The sequence below is a fragment of the Eucyclogobius newberryi genome, unplaced genomic scaffold (assembly GCF_026437365.1).
Source record: "Eucyclogobius newberryi isolate DKJ021-1_F unplaced genomic scaffold, fEucNew1.0.hap1 SCAF_19, whole genome shotgun sequence".
NCBI lineage: Eukaryota > Metazoa > Chordata > Actinopteri > Gobiiformes > Gobiidae > Eucyclogobius > Eucyclogobius newberryi.
In genome coordinates this window covers 27,408,760-27,429,010 of record NW_027315823.1, presented here as the reverse complement: position 1 = coordinate 27,429,010, position 20,251 = coordinate 27,408,760, and the positions used below count along the sequence as shown (strand labels likewise).

The window sequence follows — 20,251 nt, the reverse complement described above, 5'->3', positions numbered from 1 at the left end:
CGAGATACTGATGACACATGAATATTGCACAGGTGTGCCTTAGGCTGGCCACAGGAAAAGGCCTCTCTGAAATGTTCAGTTTTGCTTTATCTGGAGGATCTGGGGGGTCATTCTGGATTAGCACGACCTGCTCAGATCCGATCAGAGCCCATCGACGGTTTAACTCTATTGGTCTGCTCGAGGCCGCCAGGCCCTCATTGGACAAGAACGCACCTCATATGTGGTGTGAGCCCAAAATGGCTGCAGGATGAAAGAGTACAAACAAAAGTGCTGCGTTTATATTTTTGTTCAGCTTCTACATTAGCAGCTATTGATTAGCTGAACACAGTAAAAACTATAAAGTGCACTGCAGCTGACCCCTACTGGCCAAAAACCCCACACACACTTGAACCCAACCTGTGAAATCCCTGGTCCAATGAGAAAGCAGCAGATGGTAATTAGCTGAACGCAGGGTTCACACAGGATACTGAAATATATATATACATTTAAAAAAACGACTTAATATTTTACTAATATCCAGATCAACTGGGCCTGTAAATGTTGTATCACACAGAAGTGGAACAAGCTGTAGATTTAAAAGGTGCACGTTGTAACTTTTCTGGCAGATGGTTCCAGCTGCTTGTACCCATGGAGATTTCATGAAAAAGGTCAGATCTGTGGAGAGGCGTGCACGTTCACAACTTGAATGCAGGTTTAAAGCTTTAAAAAACACTGGAATTGATTTAATGCGATAGAGACTTTTAATGTCATACTGTGGAACATTCCAGCCAAAATAATAACGTCACCATGGAGACAAGCAGGCGGCAAATCCCTTAGAAAAGTTATAGTCCACTTTTAATCCCAAAAGGGCAGAGATCTCACGTTATACCTTTGTTTGGAGGATTACACAGTTCCTTTTCCATTTCGACAACTGCAACTTGTTGGCAGTTATTTTAGAATGTGTGTTGTGCTGTTGCCATTTTGTAAACCCTTGTGTGTGGAGTACTCCTTTAATCCCATCTTTACGGTACGTTGTGAGTGAATGGGGCGGATGTGACTGTCGGAGGCAGTGTCCAGTGTTTTGGGACAATAAACTCACTCCTGTCCCACTCTGTCCTCCGGAGAGTCCACCACAGCTTGTCCACACAAGTCTAGTCTCGTTGGCGTTCCACCGCAGCAGTTGTGTGTTACGAGGCCTTGCCCAGCTCTATCTTCTTCTGTATGGCACGAGCCGAGTGGTAGATGAAAGAGTCGATCAGACCGGCGACTGAGAACGAGACACAACATTTACCCATGAATACTTTGTCTTAGTTTACACGCCTCTATTTAAAGAACAGAAGAAGGTAGTTAGATAACCCACTACTATTACCACTGTATACATTATATATATATATATATATATTTTTTTTTTATATTATTATTTTTTTTATATTATATACACTTGCTAACAAGGCACCCGGAGAAAACCTACACAGACATGAGGAGAACATGCAAACTCCACACAGAAAGGCTCCACTCATCCTCTTCCCGAGGAATGCTTATCAACAGGAGCCAATCTCGACACAGCTCAGATATCAATCTGGTATTACCCAGGTTACGGTCCTTCAAGTTATGTGATTAAAGGCTAAAACTATTATAATTACCCTTATTTCAGCTAAATAACTGCATTGAAGTCACACTAGTTCGATCCAAACCGGTGACCTTCCAGTTGTGGGCAAACACTATGCCACTGTCACCAAGATCAGCTAAAAAGGGGCTGTACCCGTGTCTTTTCATGTAATAAAGTCAAATCTGTTTGGTTCTAGTACCGATACACCGTAAAAGCAGCTAAAGCATTTTTTTTTTTATCAGCCGCAAACCAGGTAGTGAGGCTGGTGCGCTGTTAACGTGCTAGCTTGTTAGCATCATTGTGACAGCAAAACCCTGTTCTGGCCAGGATGACTGGAACATGTTCTGAAACTCACGAATAACCCTGGACAGCTGCAAACCGTTAAAATAATCATGCAAAGCGGGTTCTTTAAATCCCTACAGTACGTATACACAAATATAAAGGACTAACCTGTGAAAACTCCTCCAATGATGGCACAAACTCCTGTTAGGAAATGTGTCAACGATCTGGACACAAACAAGAAACATTCATTCATTTTCTATCATTTGTTCCCGTTTGGGGTCATGTTGACTGGAGCCTATCCCAGTGACTTTGGGCCTTAGGCGGGGTACACCCTGGACATTTTCAAAAATCAGAGGCATGTCTTACCTGTGTTTCTCTGTGAACTTGACCATCATTGGGGACAGCTCGTATAAAACAAAGACCCCTGGCAGTCCCTGGTCTCCGATCAGACCGTTTGCCACTTTTTCATGACGAGTGACCGAGAACTGGTTTGTTTTTACCACCTGAAACAAACACAAATGCAAAGTAGAATTCAGTCTATAGAAATAGGTTTCATTTCACAAATGGTCAAAAGTCTGGGGATGATGAGAATTTTAAAGAATGAAAAGAGTCTGGTTTAGGACTCACCTCTCCGTCTGTTTTGACGTAGACTGTGGGAACTATTTTCACAAAATACTGGTACATCATTGAGGCTGTAAAGGAAAATAAACTATGATCAAACTCATGTGCAGAAGAAAATATACAATTGTAACAGCAGAGACCTGATAACCAGAACCTATCTTTGTGAATTCTGTTTATTGACAATGGCTAAACCTTTTCTAATTGTGATACTATTGTAATTCATGAGGAACGTGATATATGTCTCTGGCCTGTCGGCAAAACTGCAGAGAATTTTTAGACAACACGAAGTCCCTGTTTATTTTAAACCAGGAAACACTTTAAGACAAAAACTGGTTCACCCTAAGGACAAGTTGCCGACTCAAAAACAAAGCAATGTAGTTTATTCGATCCAATGCAGTGAAGAAAGCTGTAAAGAACGTTACATAGATGAGACTAAACAGCCTCTACACAAGAGGCTCTATCAGCACAGAAGAAATACAAGTTCAGAGTGCCGTGCATCTCCATCTTGAAGCCTCTAATCACTCGTTTGAAGACGGTGAGGTGAAGGTTTTAAGCAGGGAGAAAAGATGGTTTGAAAGAGGAGTCAAGGAAGCTATTTTTGTTAAAAAAGAAAGACCTTCTTTAAACAGAAATGGAGGGCTAAGGTTTAATCTTCCTGTAGTCTACAATGGGATCCTGAACCCCTGGAGAGTTAGAGGACCAGTACCAGGACATGTAGATGCTAATCAGGTACTCCGGGTGGGTGAGCCAGGGAGACTAATAGCCCATTAAAAGGGTTGAATAGGCTCGGTAGATACCAAGAGGGTAAGTTTCTGTTGAAACAAACAACTCTTTCCTCTTCAGGAAGGATCCTCCCAATGGGCGGGACTTACCACAGAATAGTATAAATATCGGAGTTCTCGACCTAAATTCTTTTATTGACAATGACACTTGGATGAGAGTCGAAACGTCTATTTTTTCAAACTGAGTCCAGATGACTACAACTGAAGCTTTTTCTACAATGGAACACGCCTGGACGAATGAGGGATTACACCGACAACGTGATATATATATTACAATTCCTTCCTGCTACAAAATGTTTATTATTGATGTAAATTTATTTAATATGCGTTATTTACAAGGTGCACAATGTAACTTTTCAGATGAGGAGTCAGTCATTTTTTGTCTTCATGAAGACATTATTGCTTTTCCTGGAATGTTCCACAGCATGGCTTTAAACTCTTATCTCTCCATCTTGTATTTATTTAAATGCAGGTATTTTAAACCCAACCCAGATAGTGCAGCTTTAATCTTTCTATAAAATACCAATTTTACATACATGTACAAATAAAAATGCATTTGATTTTATTGGATAGAGTCAAGAAAAAATAATATTTCTTCATTTTGTTGTTGAAATGTAAAAGTTTTACAATATTAAGTTAATTTATCACACTTTGTGAATATTGTCTTTATATTCATGTAAATACATTAGAGAGGGTTTAAAAACAAGAGTTCAACGCTGGGATAAAAAAAAACTATTCCAGCCAGCAGACTACACAAACAGCCCAATGGTTTGAAAATGACAAGAAAGTATGACTGTTGCCAAATTGATTAACAATTTAAAACTGAATATTATTTCTCCAAGCATTTATTTTACCAGGAAGTCCTTTGAGAATATGAAATATATTTTTCTGCATTCGACAGGACGCTGAAACCCTCAAATAAGACTGGCAAATGTAATTATAAACACTAGCCCCAGATATACAGAATTTACATTTTAAATCATTTCCAGAGGAGTTATTCTATGCGAGAGGGATAAACTGGTCCAAAGTGTCACGCAAATGTTGGCTGTAATACACGTCCTTAACCACTTGGGGGCGCACGTTAAGGCGGCTGCAGACAGTTCATAGTGAGCTGTACTTTCCTCTTCCTGTGTTATGGTGCGCTGCCAAACGGTGTTTTAACTCAACCGTGCTTTGAAAACTCGGTGTTCCGCTCCAGTCGGCCAGGACACGCTTAGTAAACCTTACACTTCACGGTAAGTCAAATGTGCACCAAGATTCAAGCCGTTTTTAGAAGGACGTGTCTGATTTGAAGGTGATACGTTTGTCTGTTTTCCATGTCAAGGCCAAAGGAGCGGCTAGTTAGCGTGCTAAGCTAACTACACATTTTTATCCTGATTCAATACAAATACTCTTCTCCGTTTGTCTTAATTTACACCTGATGCGTTTAACGGCAGGTGAAGTCGCTGGTTAGGCCAATTTAAGAATAAAGTCCATTACATATTCTCTTACGTGGGCTAATTTAAGATCAAATGCTTGGCTACTTTTGTTACCTAACGCGGCACGCATCGATCAGTAAGTCAACAATGTGACGTGTGAAATAAAAACTGAACAGCTGGAAAACAAGATGTTCAAAGTGTAGTCACGTGACAGCTGTAGCCAAGGCCACTTTGATACAGCTGGAAAAAACTAAATGTTTACCATTTATCATGGTATTAAAGCCATCAAGGGGCGCGCGAGTTATTTAGAGAAATGTGCGCGCATTACGCGTGACGGACGTTTTGAGCAACAGAAAAGCCTTCAAGTGTGGAGACGATTAAAGAATAAAGTCTAAAGAATTAATCGAGTCAGCTCTGGAATAAAGAATAAAGTCTGGCGGTAATGTAACACTTTGATACCAGCCGCCATAAAACACCAAAGACAAAGACGACCCACTGTGATGAGAAGTGACATGAGTGCATCTTCTCCTTGACACGCGTATTTACAGCAGTGAAGCGCAAATTCTGTGCTGTCCCAGAGGCTGTGGGGCGTGTCTGGTGTATGGCATTATTTTAGAGTGAAGTTACCCATTACTTTTCTAAATTCATAAAAAAGGCATCTAGCATTGCTAAGCAAAGTGGGTCTTGACCTGCCCCAAAACATCTCACCCACTGTGAGAATGAGCAAATCCCAGTGTTGCCACGCAAACTACAAGTATAAATAAATAATTGACTTAAATGCAGCTATTGAGAGAAAATAAAATGTGTAAAATAGTGTGCAGCTTTTGAATGATAAGTTGAACTATAACCTGTTGTCCACACAGATGCCAGTGGCAGTGGGGCCGTACGGACAGATGGGGCAGCCCTCGTGTTTCGACAGGGTTAAGATGGGCTTCATGATGGGCTTTGCTGTGGGGATGGCAGCGGGCGCCATGTTCGGCACGTTCTCCTGTCTCAGGTACAAACACCACCAAGTGTCGACCATAAAATGAACTTGTTCAAGTGATTCAAAGAACAAGTGATTCTTTGAATCACTTGTATTCATATTAGATGACCATATCTTATGTTCCCAGCTTTAACAGATCAGCCTTTCCAACAAATGCATATTTGTCTAGATTAGTGCTGCAAGAAAGGATTTTTGTAATCAACAAATCAAAGGATTATTTTTATTGTACATCGAAACTTTTTAAACCAAATAAAGGTTGATATGAAGACGGTGCTTCGCACATCAAGTTCTATAGCAGATGTGTTGGAAAAGGCGTGTGTAACGCTTACTTGCAAGATTAGTTTTTCTTTACAAATGGAGAGGCAATGTTTCGGCAACTAAGCCTTGGTCAGGAAAATGGGTGACAGGTTTAAATGGGAGAGGCCTCTTACAGACACCAAAGCACTCGGATGCCAACCGCCATAAAACAACAACAACTATAGGATACGATAACAAAGACATCTCATGACCTCTTGGGCTTTGTCAAAGAACTGGAAGTCAAAGCACTGGAAGAAGAACTGTTAAGATAAGATAAGATATTCCTTTATTGTCCCACATGGGGAAATTGTAGGACTACGACACAGTCTAAGGAATAAAGTCTGGCGGTAATGCAACACTCGGATGCCAACCGCCATAAAACAACAACAACACATGTTCAGAAAACATCATAAAAGAGCAAACATCTAATATCATAAAGACATGTCAGTACCCAAACAATGACATTTTCTTGTAACTGTTCTGATCAAAAAGACAATCTACACATGTACTTTTGAATAAAGCTTACAGGGTTTTCACATTCTCTCTATGTATACATTTACTCTATTGGCCACTATTTTTGACAGCTGTAGATTGTAATTAATTTTATCATTAGGTGTCTTTTTTGGATACTGACATGCCTTTTATGACATATTACGTGTTTGCTCTTTTATGTTTTCTGAACATCTGCTTTAATGTCCGTAAGAGTCCACTCCTATTTAAACCTCTGTCCCGACCTCAGTCACCCATTTGTCTGACCAAGGCCTAGTTGCCAAAACGTTGTCTCTCCACCTGTAAATAAAGTAAAAACAGTGCATGGGATTTTTCCCAGTAACCAAATAAAGGTTGAAATATGGAGATTGAAGGCTTCTAGATAGAATATTTATGAATAAAGTGTATTAATGATGAAAATCTTAATTTTTCATTCATCAATTTTTTGATATGTTGAATTATTAATGCAGCGGTCTTTGTTATAAAAAGGTGGTTTTGAGTTTGTGTAGTCCAGAGAACGATCATACGACGGTCACAATGGTCAGGGTTAGTCGATTACCACGTTTAAATCCAAATCTTGTATTTCTAATTTTGACGTAGAGTTGGTGCACTCCTTCATAATCCTGTGCTTGAAATGAAATAACTGGTAAATGTTTCTTTCTCCAGAATCGGGATGCGAGGCCGGGAGCTGATGGGCGGCGTGGGGAAGACCATGATGCAGAGTGGAGGCACTTTTGGGACATTCATGTCCATTGGAATGGGCATCCGCTGCTGAGGACCATCCAGAAACCAACAAGCCCCGATTTACCCATTTCTATTTACGGAATCATTGCTAATCTATGAGACTGTTCCAGATACAACCACAATAAGGAGTCTGTTTGCTTTCTTTCCTTTTAGTTTTGTCAATAAATATCCTGAAATGTGAGTGTTTGTGGTTGTAGTTTGAATCTTTGAGGCATTTGTACTGCACCTTGTGGCGCTGCGACGTTTGTATCATCCAAAGGGTTGACGATTCCTGGATAGTCTTTCCCAAACGACAGATGTTTGATCATGTGGGTCATGTTTATCTGCAGAAACAAAGTCGCAATTTTCAGATGCCAGAGACACAAAATATGCAATATATTTTCAAATGAAGTCTAGATGATTGAGTTGATGTTATTAGATCCTTCCATGTACAGACAGATTTTGGTGCATTGTGTGTTGCACAGCAGCAGAGTAAGTCTTATATACAGTGTAAATAGTGGCTTTACTTCTGAGATATACAATACTATAATTTACAAGTAGAAATATGTTTAACTACAGAATGGTTTTATTTTAGTAATTCATTCACAAGAATAGAACAGGAGATCTTCACAATAACTTCCATAGGGGCAAACTAATGAAGATGTTAAAATTATTACAGATGCTCAGTTTCAGATGGTATTTCCTGATGTCACATTATATAATGTCTTATTACAGCAGGCTGAAAAAGTGAGTTTATAATAGTGAGTTCATAATGGAAGTCATGTTTGGCTCCTATGGCACCAATGGAGAACAAAAGGTGCCATTTTAAAATTTGTTTGGTTTAAAATTAACATCTGATTTTCATGTTTCTAACAGTAAAATAACCCATTATATTCCAACTGTGGGGGGAAAAAACTATGCAAGATGTACACAAATGTTCCCCATGTGTGTCAAGAGTTAAAGGAGGTCCCGAGTCAGTTCTATGGATATTTTGGGGGTCCCGGCTTGTAGAGCTCTAGAAGTGCAGTGAACTCCATATAAAAGGTCCATAAATTACACAGAATATGTAGAGGAGCAGTTTTGTCCTCAGAAAAGATTCACATGTGCTGTAGCTGCAGAGACTAAACAGCCCTTGAAGTGGTTCGACTGCGACAGGAAAAGTATTTTCAGACCAGTGAGACGCCAGGTCTAAGTGGACCGTTTGATCACATATATTTTGCAGATATGCCTGAGCTCAGGGTACATTTATACGTGACCAGTGACGATCAGATTATACAGTTCTTAGACGTGATTTTTGGTGACACGCAGCAGCAAATCAGTTACATTTGGAAGACAAAATACAATGATATTTAAAGAACTCTTTCATTTCAATCTTTAACATTTTCTCTTTCATTTTTGTCTTTGCCATATTGGTTAGCTCTTTTTTGCCTATTTATCCATGTTATCCTTGTAATCTCCTTGTAACTCCAGTAATCGGAAGATCATGATTTTTGTTGCATAGATGTCTCCGGTCATATGCATACTTTTGGGTTATCGTTTTGCCCCCAAATACTAATAAATATTGATAGTGGCAAAATAGTATCCAAGGGCGAAGAGGTTGGTGAATATTTTAATTAAATCCCGAGGGACGGAGGTGTTTAGTGTCAAACAAATGACCTGCAGATTGAATTAGATAGTTGTAGACGTCGGGATACGACACCTCCAGGCACCGTGTCGGGTCATTTTGCCAAAGGGATTCTGGTAAGCTAAACGGACATCCCTCGACCCGCATTTCTCACAGTTTCTTCTTATAACATTCCCGATCGGATGTCGGGATTGAATTAATATATCAACCAACTTCTCCATCCGAGGCTGCTGTGTCGCCAGTATCAATACTTTTGTTGGTTGATGATTACATTTTAACAAGTTGCATCTCCAGCCTCTTACCCAAAAGGGGCGTGGCCATAGCGCTAGTCCAAAAGGTATCAGGTGATATCAGTAAAGTCAAATGTTACTGCAAAGGTGATGTTCAGGATCATTCAGCTGTACTTACGTTGTCTAGGCCGAAGCTCTGTAGGTCGTGAACTGCAGGAGACAAAGAAAATTACACCCATTTATTGTTTTGCTAAAGAGAGACATACAAAGTGAACAGAAACTACTCTTCTGGATTATTATCGACAGGACTGGATGGGCTCGCCTCATTTACATAATCTATTTCAGGCAAGCTATGAGTTTAACGGGCGGTAAAGCCTGACCTTTTATAGCCTTTTATAACAAGTTCAAGTCGCTGCCGCTTGTCTGTCGAGTTTGTGCTAAACTAACTGATGGATTTACTAATCAGACAAACACAAATGCTTCTGAAATGGGGTATGAGACAATGAGACAGAGGAACCATGCAGATTAGAAAAGGCAAAGCAATAAATACATTCGATCCGAGAGGAGAGAAAATAGGAATGTGTGGTTGAATGACACGCTGCACAAAAATGGTTGTGATAATGATAAATAAAACAAGTCATTTGACTGGCCTACTACTTGAACAGCAAACAAAGTTCTGAAGTTTAGGTAAGTTTTAGTAAATACAAACTTAAAAACAAAAAACTGGACCAAAATCTTCAAAGAAAAGGACTTACTTTCCACAGCGTGCACTGCAGAAAGGAGAGAGAAGAGCCACTTTAATCAAACCAGCAACAACAAACACTTAGAATAGACTTAAAGAGCCCCCAAAAGCCACATTAGCACAAGTGAGTCTTGTCTCTTGTTTCTGCTGGAAAAAAAATATCACAGTCACTGACATTACTGAAGGAACTGAACAGCCAAAATAGTTATATTTTAACCCTAAAAAATATTGGGCCTCATTTATAACATTTAAAGGACAAATATGATGCATTACCTGTATTGTTATTGACATTTAAACAAGCCCTCGAGTACTTCTGCTTTGGCGTTTCATGTTTTAGAACTAAAACCACACTACTTTCCCACGCCAGCAGAGGAAATTACAGCGTTATAACAAGCCTCAGTTTAGCTAATATATGTGTCCTTTAAGGCCTTCTTACGTTTTGGCATTTACAACACTAAGTCTTAACCATAAATGGCCTACAGTCAGCAGCACACGTACGCTCACACGTTCTGCTGTTTTAAAATATTATCACGCCAATAATATTGCAACCAATAAATCTAATTGTAAGTGATACTTTATTTATTTTTTACAAATTAGGTTATATTAAAAAAGTAACCACGGATACAAAAAGAGTGACCGGGGTGATACAGAGAGCAAAGCCCAACAAAAAAATTATTAATAGAATTAGAAAAAGTTTATTGCCAAAGTCAGTAAACAAAGTTCACAGGCACGGAACGTGCTTTAGTGATTCAGTTCAACATAAAGCAATGAACAACAGTAAAGCAAAATATATCAAACAAGGCATGCATTAAAGAAAAACAATTTAAATGTACTAAATCTGAGTACATCAACACTCGGATGCCAACCGCCATAAAACAACAACAAATGTACTAAATAAAAAGGGATGAAAATGCAAGCGCGAGTGATAGTATTTATTAATCAAAATAAAAGATTTAAAAAAGATGTGATTTATATATTTATATTGTCATGTACATACATATATATACACGTATAATTACATATATATACACGTATAATTATATATATATATATATATATATATATATATATACACACACACATATATATATATATACACACACACACATATATATATATACACACATATATATATACACATATATATACACATATATGTGTAAATATATCATATATATTCATTCATTCATTTTATACCGCGGGTGACTGGAGCCTTTAACAGTGACTTTGGGCCTTAGGCGGGGTACACCCTGAACAGTAGCCAACATATCATATATGTGTGTATAATATATATACATATACGTGTATATGTATATATGTATATGTGTGTGTGAAGTGTACACTGACTTACCGTGAACATGTGACTGCTGGAAACTCTTCCCTGGGGCAAAGTGGAAATTTCCAGCCACCTGTAAAACCGCAGTTTTAATATACAGTTTGATTACCTGCCCAAATGTGTATTACATCACTATTTATATTTATAATTGAGGAGATGTAACCAGCTGCTATGTTGTTGCTATGGGGATTATCAACAGTACAGTGGCAGCACAGTCCCTGTCAGGCCGCGAAATAGACGGGGCCCGGGGCCCGTAAGCAGTCAAATCTCCGGCGGGCCCGCAGTTTGAATTAGGAGGGGGCCCGCCGTGCCCCTGTATCTAAATTACTCAAAAAAAAAAAAAAAAAAAAAGATTTAACTAGTAATTTGGCCAAATTTGGCCAAATTTGGGGCATTTTCATCTCTTAAGTTTCGTTTGACAGACATGCCACTTCGCAGTCTTCTCACTTCTCATTGGCCGAGCGGTGTCCGTGATCTAATTCCGATGAAAGTGGGCATCTGATTGGCCGCTGCGGTCAAAAGCCCGGTCTAATTTTGCCCAAAAGTGATATCTAGGTTGGCGGGCGTCAATCTCTACTCAGTCCACAATTCAGTCTTTTTAAAGTTGTTTGCAACAAAAGCTGTAGTTTTGCACATTAGGGACAATGTCAATATTGCCCCCCCCCTTGGAGTTGTTAGCATCGGGGCAATGTATATATGTTAGTAGTTTATCTTGTAGGCTGTGATTTTATATTCCACAAGATGGCATTGCTTATTAAAAGAGGATCTTAAAGCCCACATGCAAGTGTGATGCATCATTAGAAAGCTTAGGCCTTCTAGTTTCTGCAGATGTGCACATGAACACTGTCAGGGCTTCAGAACTTACACTACAGAGGCCCAAACATAAACAAAACATCCTTTTTTTTAGTCTCACCTGAATATTGTCAATTTGTAATGGTCCTGAGCAAGACATACTTCATTGTGTGCATATGCTGTTCACTGTACATGATGTTTATCTTGTTGACAGCAACTGTGTAAAGTTTCAGATCTCTGGGAACAGGCATTTTGGTGCTGTTGACCTTTTTGTATCAAAAAGTATATTCGGAACAAGTGATCCAAATATGTGCCAACTGTGCCAAACTGTTTTATTACAATTTTAGCTCCTCTATGATCATAAAACATACATTTTGATGTTTTGTAGGCGACTAATACCCATTATAACTGCTAAAAACAATGTATGTGAAAATGTGTAAATATGAGTTTACCCATGAATTTCCCATATAAAAAAGGTGAAGAAAAGAAAATTATAATATTTTTATTCTATTTTTGTATTGATATAATAATATACATTATGTAACAAAATGCGCGTTCAAAAGGCTAATAAAATCAGAAAACGTTATGCACAAATTCTAGTCCCCTCTTCTCCTCTCCTCTCCTCTCCTCCTCTTTATAGCCTTACGCAGGAGAATTACAGAGGATTCGGTGTGGATAAATTCTATGTCCAGCCCCTCTTTCGAAAGCTATTTTTATTGGCTAGAATAATATGTCAATCAAAGTCCGCTAAGTCACTGCTGACGTTAGCTATGTGGCTAACTGGAACCGGCGCATTTTAGAACAAACCCGGTGACAGAATAATTGGTGGATGGTCTTATTCTGTAGCTAACAGTCTGAGGAAGAGATCGATGCCAAACACCATCTTATAAGTCAAACAGGTCATTTGTTATGAACGGAGAAATGCGCTGGACAAGCGCATTCTCTGACTATCGTCAACGAAGAAAACTTTGTTTACTTGACAATATCTCGAAATCGGATAACTTCAGGAAAAATACAAGTGGATATTGTTTTTCAATGGTTCCTTACGGACAGACTGAGCACAAGGATGTACAGAATTAAAGCCGTTTCGTCCGTCATAAACAGCAAACAGGTAGGATATGCGTTTGTAAAAGTTGAGACTTTCTCACAAACTATTGGCAATTGCTTCTTGGGGCATATTATTCAACGTAAATCAATGACATATTCGTTTTGTTGAGAAAATAATCTTTAAAATGATGTATGGCTTGCTTGTATTGACCACGGAAATAAAAGTGATGATGTAAGAGAATATTTGAGATATGGAAAATGCTCGCCGGCGAGCAGGTAGGTGGTAACAGGTTAACCTGTTACCACCCACCTGCACATTAACTTATTCACAGTTTATTAACACATCCAAACTCCAGAGGGGGGCGTTTTACCTTAGCGTTCAGGCATACAGGCCGCCAACACAAATGTCACATATGTAGTGGAAACACTGAGCTAAAGCTAATGCTGCAAAAGCAAGAGACAAAACAAGAAAGCAAAAAGCAACCCCCAACGCTGGCCCGAGTGATCAGGACATGTAGTTACAGCAAGTGTTGTGGGAACAGAGGAAGAGGGGAGGGTTGAGGATTGACGGGAAGATTCATAAAAAGCCTTGGTACCTTGTTAACCTCAAGGAACCCGTAGACCTGACAGCCCTCGTTCTTCTGTTCCTGCATCTTCTGACTGAAGCCCTCTCGTTTGCACTGTTCAATGGTGTCTGCATTCTTAAAGGCCCATCCTCGTCTCCTGTAGGCCTCCCGCACATCATCGCACGTGTTACAGCATCTAAGGACAAACCATTTACCAGTTCAAATGTTAAACATCAATAAGGAATGGTGTTCATATCTCCAAGTCTAGAAATAAGATTAGAACGAGAAGTAAAAAGATACATTTACACCACAGCGTCACGTCTTCAATCCGTCTGCAGAGTCCAAGAGTGAAGCTGAACGAGCTATGTAAAAATATAGAACTTTTCTGTTTCAAGATGAAACCTTTAATTGTCTTGTTTCTGGCAAACCAAAAAGTAAGGCGTCCCCAGGGGACACAGTGAGATTATATTTTTCTAAATATAAGTTTGCGAGGGAACGCAATTTTCTCACAGTGTTTATGGTGCGGTCATGCACTGAAGTCCACAGCTCTAACAGCACGGGAGTTAACAAAGACAAATCCAAATAGGCTTTATTTGCTATTCGTCCCATGTTTTTCTCCTGGAGTAACTCTGAATGGCTGTGGCTACTTCATCCAACCAGGTCACTAAGCCCAGGCGGAGCCGGTTCACTCTCAACACTTTATTGGAAGAATGTCCTCACTCAACACTCAGACCCTCATCTGAACTCCCGTTGACCCTGGGAGATGGTCTGGTCAGAGACCAGTGTGCCACGACTAGTCAGAAACTCATTTCCTTCCTTAAATGTGACGCCTGATGAACATTTGTCATTTTTATGGCCCTCCTGCAGAGAGCAACGCGCCATCACAAGTCACAGACCAAAGAACCAAAGATGCTATGAAGCATCACTCGGAGTCAGAAAATTTAGAATAAATATTTGGACCTATCATTTAAATCATACAAAAAATAGTAATTTCTTCTCTAAACTGGAGCTCATCTGTTAAAGCCCGGCGTGTGAATGCCATGTGTCTACTGTCATGTCTGTACTTAACCCCGTGTTTTGTTCACAGGCCATCAGTTGCATTGCATTTACAAAATCAAAGTTCTGTTATGAAGCGATTGCTAACATTTTATGTCTTAACACACAACACACACGACAACTCCATCCTCTTTTCTTTTAGATCTGAAATGATCTTACATTACAAATAAATGTCTTCCGAGTGCAAAGTTTAAGATGAAAAAGATTGCAAAACGCCTTCATTTCATGACATATAAAGCCAAGAGCCATTCTAGAGTTTATAAAGAGTTCATACTATACTAGCAGTATATCCAATATCGTTGCGTCCCTGTTGACATGACAGAGTTGGTCTAAATTTAAGGATAGTCCCGCTAAACCCTTTTCCATCTGAACCATTTTGTGAATAAAACACAAGCAGCAACAAACATACAGCACAATAAAACTATTTTGTATTTAGTTATGATCCCATAAACGTAACCACGATAAATATCCGAGGCTCCAAACATTGTTCATATATCAGTTAGTGAAGGGTGAGTTGATAGAGCCTGCAGTTCCGGTGTAAAAGTCCCAAACTGTGACTCACTTCAGGTCTTCGGTCTCGGCTCCGTAGCAGCTCTCGCATCGGTTTGGGTCCAACGAACTCGGGTCAAACACTTCCCCGTTATCCGCTTTTCCCAGCTCTGCACACAACGACAATGACGACACATATGCACACCGCTATCTACTGAGGGGCAGTCGTGGATACAACTACTTCTTAGCTGGTACAAGCTTTCATTTAGCTTTGATTTCAGAGTCTGCGTAGTCGAGGGAACGCTTATCGAAAAACTACCATCATCATTTTTTATAGACGATTAGTTGAGTGATCGTTTCAGGCCTAAATATGAACATGGCAACCACAAGTCTGTCAATAAAGACATTTTAGCTCACTTGGATTGAAAAAATACCAGATTATTGTTATCGAGATAATCAATAAGCATAGAGGTATAACATATAGCAACATAGCACATAGCAACTTGTGACCGACTTATGATTGATCTTAAAGTGCCTATGACAGGTTGGACAACTCATTGGACTAAAATGCAGTTTTATTTTGAACTTTGCCAAAAAATGTAAAAATGTTGTCCCAGAGAACCTAATTTTGTAAGTTTATAATGTCACTTCGTGTTTGTAAATTATGACATCATACTAGGAAATTATCCAGCAAACACCGGGCAAAAACTCATCTAAAGTCCCAATTTTCTTTTTATTTGACAAATAAAAATATATGAGAGCGCCTTTATTTTGTGAAATTAACGTGAAGGTCAAAAACGTTTGTGTAAATTGTGCATAAACCGTGTCCCTGGTGTGATGTCACTTCCTGTCATTTTTCTACAGATTTTTTTACTTTTCTCCAAAAATATCTGGTCGATTGGTGTAAAACTATAATGTATATGTAAAAGAGGTATAAATACACCACATAAAGTTAAAATTAGAAAATCGTAAAAACCTGTCACACACCCTTTAAGCTTGATCAGATCTACTGTAAGACCATATGGTGAACACTAATGAAAGCGCTGCCTTCCATTTAGTTAAAAATTACAATCTAATCACTAGTAGTACCATGTTTTTCTGCCTCGTCCGTCACTGCCTTCAGGTCTTTGTCGAGTCGCTGTTTGAAAAGATTGTGTTCCACGTCCAGCTGTTGTTCTCCGGCCACGTCCATCGCATCGATACTGAGATCTGAGGAGGAGAATGGACAGCACATAAACACACATAAATACAGAGCTACATACATTTCCGGCTATTTCTGGCTTATAAACAGTTCATAAGTCTGTAAATGGCACTTTGAAAAATATCACTAGACACTTGAAACGTGACTTTTTTTGGGAGTGAATACATAAATCTAACACACTATATTGTAAATTTGTGAAACATCTCAAGTGACGTTGGTACTTACAGGCGCAGGGCATGTGAGGAAACAACACATCTATGTTGATCTTGAGTTTATCTCCTCGAGAAGTGTCCACATACAGCTCTGGGTGAACCTACGGAAGAGACCCGCCGACATTAAAGCTGCGCTGTGGAACGTTCTTGGCGGAGAGTACGCTGCCTGCTCGTTTCTGTTCTGTTCTGTTCTGTTGAAAATGTTCCACTATGGCATTAACTCAATCAAACTCCCTTCAGGTGAAGAGTGCTCACAGTAAGAATACACATTTTATGATCAATGAAACTTCTGTAATTGAATAAATGTAAGATATACCGGTCATTAATGCCATACTGTGGAACATTCCACAGAGACATGCAGGTGGCCACTTTGAACCGTATCAAATGACTTCAGAAAAATTAGAAATACCCCAACGGAACTGTGCTCCTCAACAAACAACCATGTTGTCTGCGTACATGTGATGGTTATTGACAGATATTAGGATGCAGTCGTTTTATATGATTCAGGACTCTTGGCTCTCAAAGCAACAAAAAACAAAACAAAAAGACTTAACAAGGGCCAACGTTTCAAACGCTCATCAAACCAGTTCCACCAGGTCAACAGGACACGCACTTGTTTGTACCTTATCTTGGAGGGCTGCATTTTCATTTGAATAGTCAATTACAAAATAACTAAGGGATATTATCCTATTTGCCTAAAACCAAGTATCCAATCTTATAAGGAAAAGACTTGCTCACTCGGTAGTTTAGGCCTACAACCATGCTCTGAAAAGCATGGAATTCTGCAGCTTGCGTTATCTTCATTATACTGCAAATATATTCAGATATTATAAGGATACAACAGAGTTCAAATGTCTCTGCTGTGGTTGAGAAGTTTGCATTTATTCATCTAAAATGTTGAAGTTGTAAATTTGTCTTTACCACAGATCTGTTCAATAACTGTTGCGTTTCTCCCAAACGGCGTGGACTCACCTCTTTAGTGAGATAATACTGCAGCTCCGAGATGAACAGAATCAACATGATCACGCCACTGATCAGAGTCACTGTGGAAAGCACAAGCGGGTTAGACTGTAAGGGATAATGACTCACAGGGAAATAAAAAATATATAAAGAAAACTAAATTTTGTTCATTTTGCAACTCTGCTATACATTGACCCCTTTATCTATATTAATGTACTTTGAATATATAATATACAGAGGTGTGCTAAAATATCGATATAATGTTATTAGAGATTGACCATGTATCATGTAGAATTAGGAGAAACTGATGGGTGGTAAGTTCTGCCGGTATATTGTCCAGTCTGATTAAGATATTTTTTTCTTCTTCATCCAAACCATGCAATTTTAAATGTATTACAAGTATAAAAGAGAACAATGTTGTCCCATTATAAGATAAGATAAGATAATCCTTTATTGTCCCACATGGGGAAATTTCATTGGTGCAGTGCCCTTCTTGCACTAAAGTATTCAAATAAAGCTTTATGTGTATAAAAACAGAACGGCCGTAAATGTATTTGTGATCACGCTAACGTTTGGGGTACTAGCTAATCTTCTGCCTGGTGCTTTAAGTGCACTCTTGCAGGTCGGCCAAAACTAAATGTTGGAATGTGCTGGAGATGGCAGATACGCTAAAGAGTGCAAACATGCTCCTTATACGTCGACCAACAAATATACTACGGCAATATTTGGTGATACGGTATCAATATTCTGAGTTATATCAGGGTACACGCCAGGGGGCTGAAGTAATGTGTAATACCTTTAAAAGACTTGTACGACGCAACTTTAAGTGATAACTGTATTGAACATTTGACTCAATCAGGAAAGAAAAACCTAGACTAGGTCATCTAAAGGAAAGGAAAAAAACTTTGGTTACTCCCGGCCTTTTTGCCATTTGTATTGTCAGGGCTGTGAAAAATATCTAATAAAAAACATGCACTGTGTATGAACTTTTGTTTTGAAACTTTACACACACACAAAATTAAACCCCCAACATTGTGATCAAGAATTTTAAAAGGGCCTTAATTTCACATAAATTAATGCATCAACTTTTTCAGACCCTATGATATATTTTGACATTGTCTGGGATGTTTTGCTAATTTGGTTTGTCTCGGTGCTCTCCTTTTCTTGCTTGTTAGGGGAAATGTAGGCAATTAATTTAACATATTCACTGTTTTGATTGAAGTTTGTCCAGGTAAGAAATAATTAAGAACTTTTTGTTAACACACTATAGGGTTGTTGCTGTTACAAGGAGTTCAACAGCATTTGCCTTCAATTAGTCCCATTAGAAATTATAGATTGATTGCTAATTTTCATGAAGTTTAATATATACTTCTCCGACTCGTTACAAATGTATTTTGAAGTAATTCATTTGATAAAACCTGAATGTATTACAGTGTGTCAATTTATTGTTTTAGCTGCAGCTCAAAATATCCTTATTCTACTTGTACTACATAAGTAAATTGACTTTCTAATGTCCATGTCGCACAAAAGCTTTCAAATTCAGTAACGTTCGATAATTTGGTCATTTTAGTAAGAAAAAGCCGGATTGAATCAGTTAGCCGTGTTGTTAGCCTCAAATGCTAGCAGTATTTGCAGTGCTTTTCCAAGGCAAATCCTCAAACTCACCGGTCACTCCTCCCCATGTCTTCACTCGGAAATCCTCCAGAGTTTTGGGATACGCGTCGAATTGTTTCAGTTTGTTCAAGGTGTCCATTTTAACCCGAAAACAAAAACCCCTGCTAGAGAGCGAAGTTGCCGACAGATGACAGCCTGCTCGTCCAACGTTCTGCTTCCGGGACACGCAGCACGCACGCACCCACGGCTGGACCAATCACTTTCGGCCGCGTGAAGACCCTGTAGGTTGATTCCGCGGATCCGTTTGACATAAAATATAATGTAGAAAGAACAATAAACGCCCGAAACGCAGTAGATTCAGCATTGTTTGTGCCTATGAGTGCATGTTTTTCTGTTTATGACTTGGTTTGGTGTAATAATTCATGCTGAAATAACTTACTTAAAGTAAAAGATAAAGACATATGACAGGCTGCACTATTGTGTGATTAATAAACAGGGCAAATTATTCGACTTCTTCTATGGTGTTTTATGGCGGTTGGTATCCATAGTGTTAAATTACCGCTACCTACTGTAGTTGTACCTCTTCGAAGTTCGTGTTTTGTGGGTGGAGAGAAAAGGAGAGAAAGAAGCTTGGCCGATTTCAAACAGGACCAATTGTCTATAGTTCTTTATCATTCCTAATTTGGATTGGAGAGTGTCCCCCTCTCTCACAAGGACGCAGGCCCCAAAGAGTCAGTTTGACACACACAGGCTGGTCAAGCACAGTTGGGACCCACGGGTCCGTTCTTCGAAGCCCAAGCAGCAAATCACTCAAGAATCCGCCTCATATTCACTTAGAAACAGTGCAAAAATATATAAACCAAATACGTCAAGCAATTAATATGGCGAAGCGCGCGTTAAGTCACACTCATTTGATGATTAATATGTGTCACTTTTTCTCTCCAAACCGCCCCTCATTTCTAATAATTTGCTTTGAATTTGGATTGCACCTCAAGTCTTTATTTTATTACAGTACAGTATTCCATTCTTATGTCCATATGGAATTACACTTTTTGTCATTTCAACATGTCAACTCTTTTTTATGGCCACCAAATGCCCTGAATATATGTTGTAAACTTTCAAATAGCATTGTCAAAACTATCAAATCTGATTCTAATCGATATTAAAACTAGGATCAAAATTTGACACTCGTTTGAA

General features: G+C 39.0%; 2 protein-coding genes across 3 annotated transcripts; one reads left to right on the top strand and one right to left on the bottom strand.

The window, feature by feature from the left end:
* Window positions 1–932: 932 nt before the first annotated feature.
* Window positions 933–19,250, bottom strand: ergic3 (ERGIC and golgi 3). 2 transcript variants are annotated; one of them, XM_072452536.1, is made up of 14 exons: window positions 19,106–19,250; window positions 17,453–17,523; window positions 16,494–16,581; window positions 16,157–16,276; window positions 15,141–15,237; window positions 13,553–13,718; window positions 11,133–11,190; window positions 9,795–9,809; window positions 9,218–9,249; window positions 7,433–7,529; window positions 2,498–2,562; window positions 2,237–2,373; window positions 2,039–2,094; window positions 933–1,246 (listed from the first exon to the last, which is right to left on the bottom strand). In XM_072452536.1, the coding sequence occupies exons 1-14, from the start codon at window positions 19,191–19,193 to the stop codon at window positions 1,167–1,169; spliced, it is 1,170 nt and encodes a 389-aa protein (XP_072308637.1). In that variant the 5' UTR covers window positions 19,194–19,250; the 3' UTR covers window positions 933–1,166. The 2 variants fall into 2 exon arrangements, with proteins under 2 accessions (XP_072308637.1, XP_072308638.1); XM_072452537.1 differs by lacking the exon at window positions 9,795–9,809.
* On the top strand, window positions 4,379–7,387 carry romo1 (reactive oxygen species modulator 1). The gene is made up of 3 exons (XM_072452538.1): window positions 4,379–4,508; window positions 5,555–5,688; window positions 7,129–7,387. Exons 2-3 carry the CDS (start codon window positions 5,555–5,557, stop codon window positions 7,235–7,237), a joined length of 243 nt encoding a protein of 80 aa, XP_072308639.1. The 5' UTR covers window positions 4,379–4,508; the 3' UTR covers window positions 7,238–7,387.
* Window positions 19,251–20,251: the final 1,001 nt, after the last annotated feature.

Coding starts and splice junctions, on each gene's coding strand:
- romo1 (XM_072452538.1), top strand. CDS start 5,555: ATGCCAGTGGCAGTGGGGCCGTACGGACAGATGGGGCAGCCCTCGTGT. Junction 5,689..7,128: donor GGCACGTTCTCCTGTCTCAG/GTACAAACACCA, acceptor TTCTTTCTCCAG/AATCGGGATGCGAGGCCGGG.
- ergic3 (XM_072452536.1), bottom strand. CDS start 19,193: ATGGACACCTTGAACAAACTGAAACAATTCGACGCGTATCCCAAAACT. Junction 17,524..19,105: donor GACATGGGGAGGAGTGACCG/GTGAGTTTGAGG, acceptor TGCTTTCCACAG/TGACTCTGATCAGTGGCGTG. Junction 2,563..7,432: donor AAACGTCGCAGCGCCACAAG/GTGCAGTACAAA, acceptor TTTCCTTTACAG/CCTCAATGATGTACCAGTAT.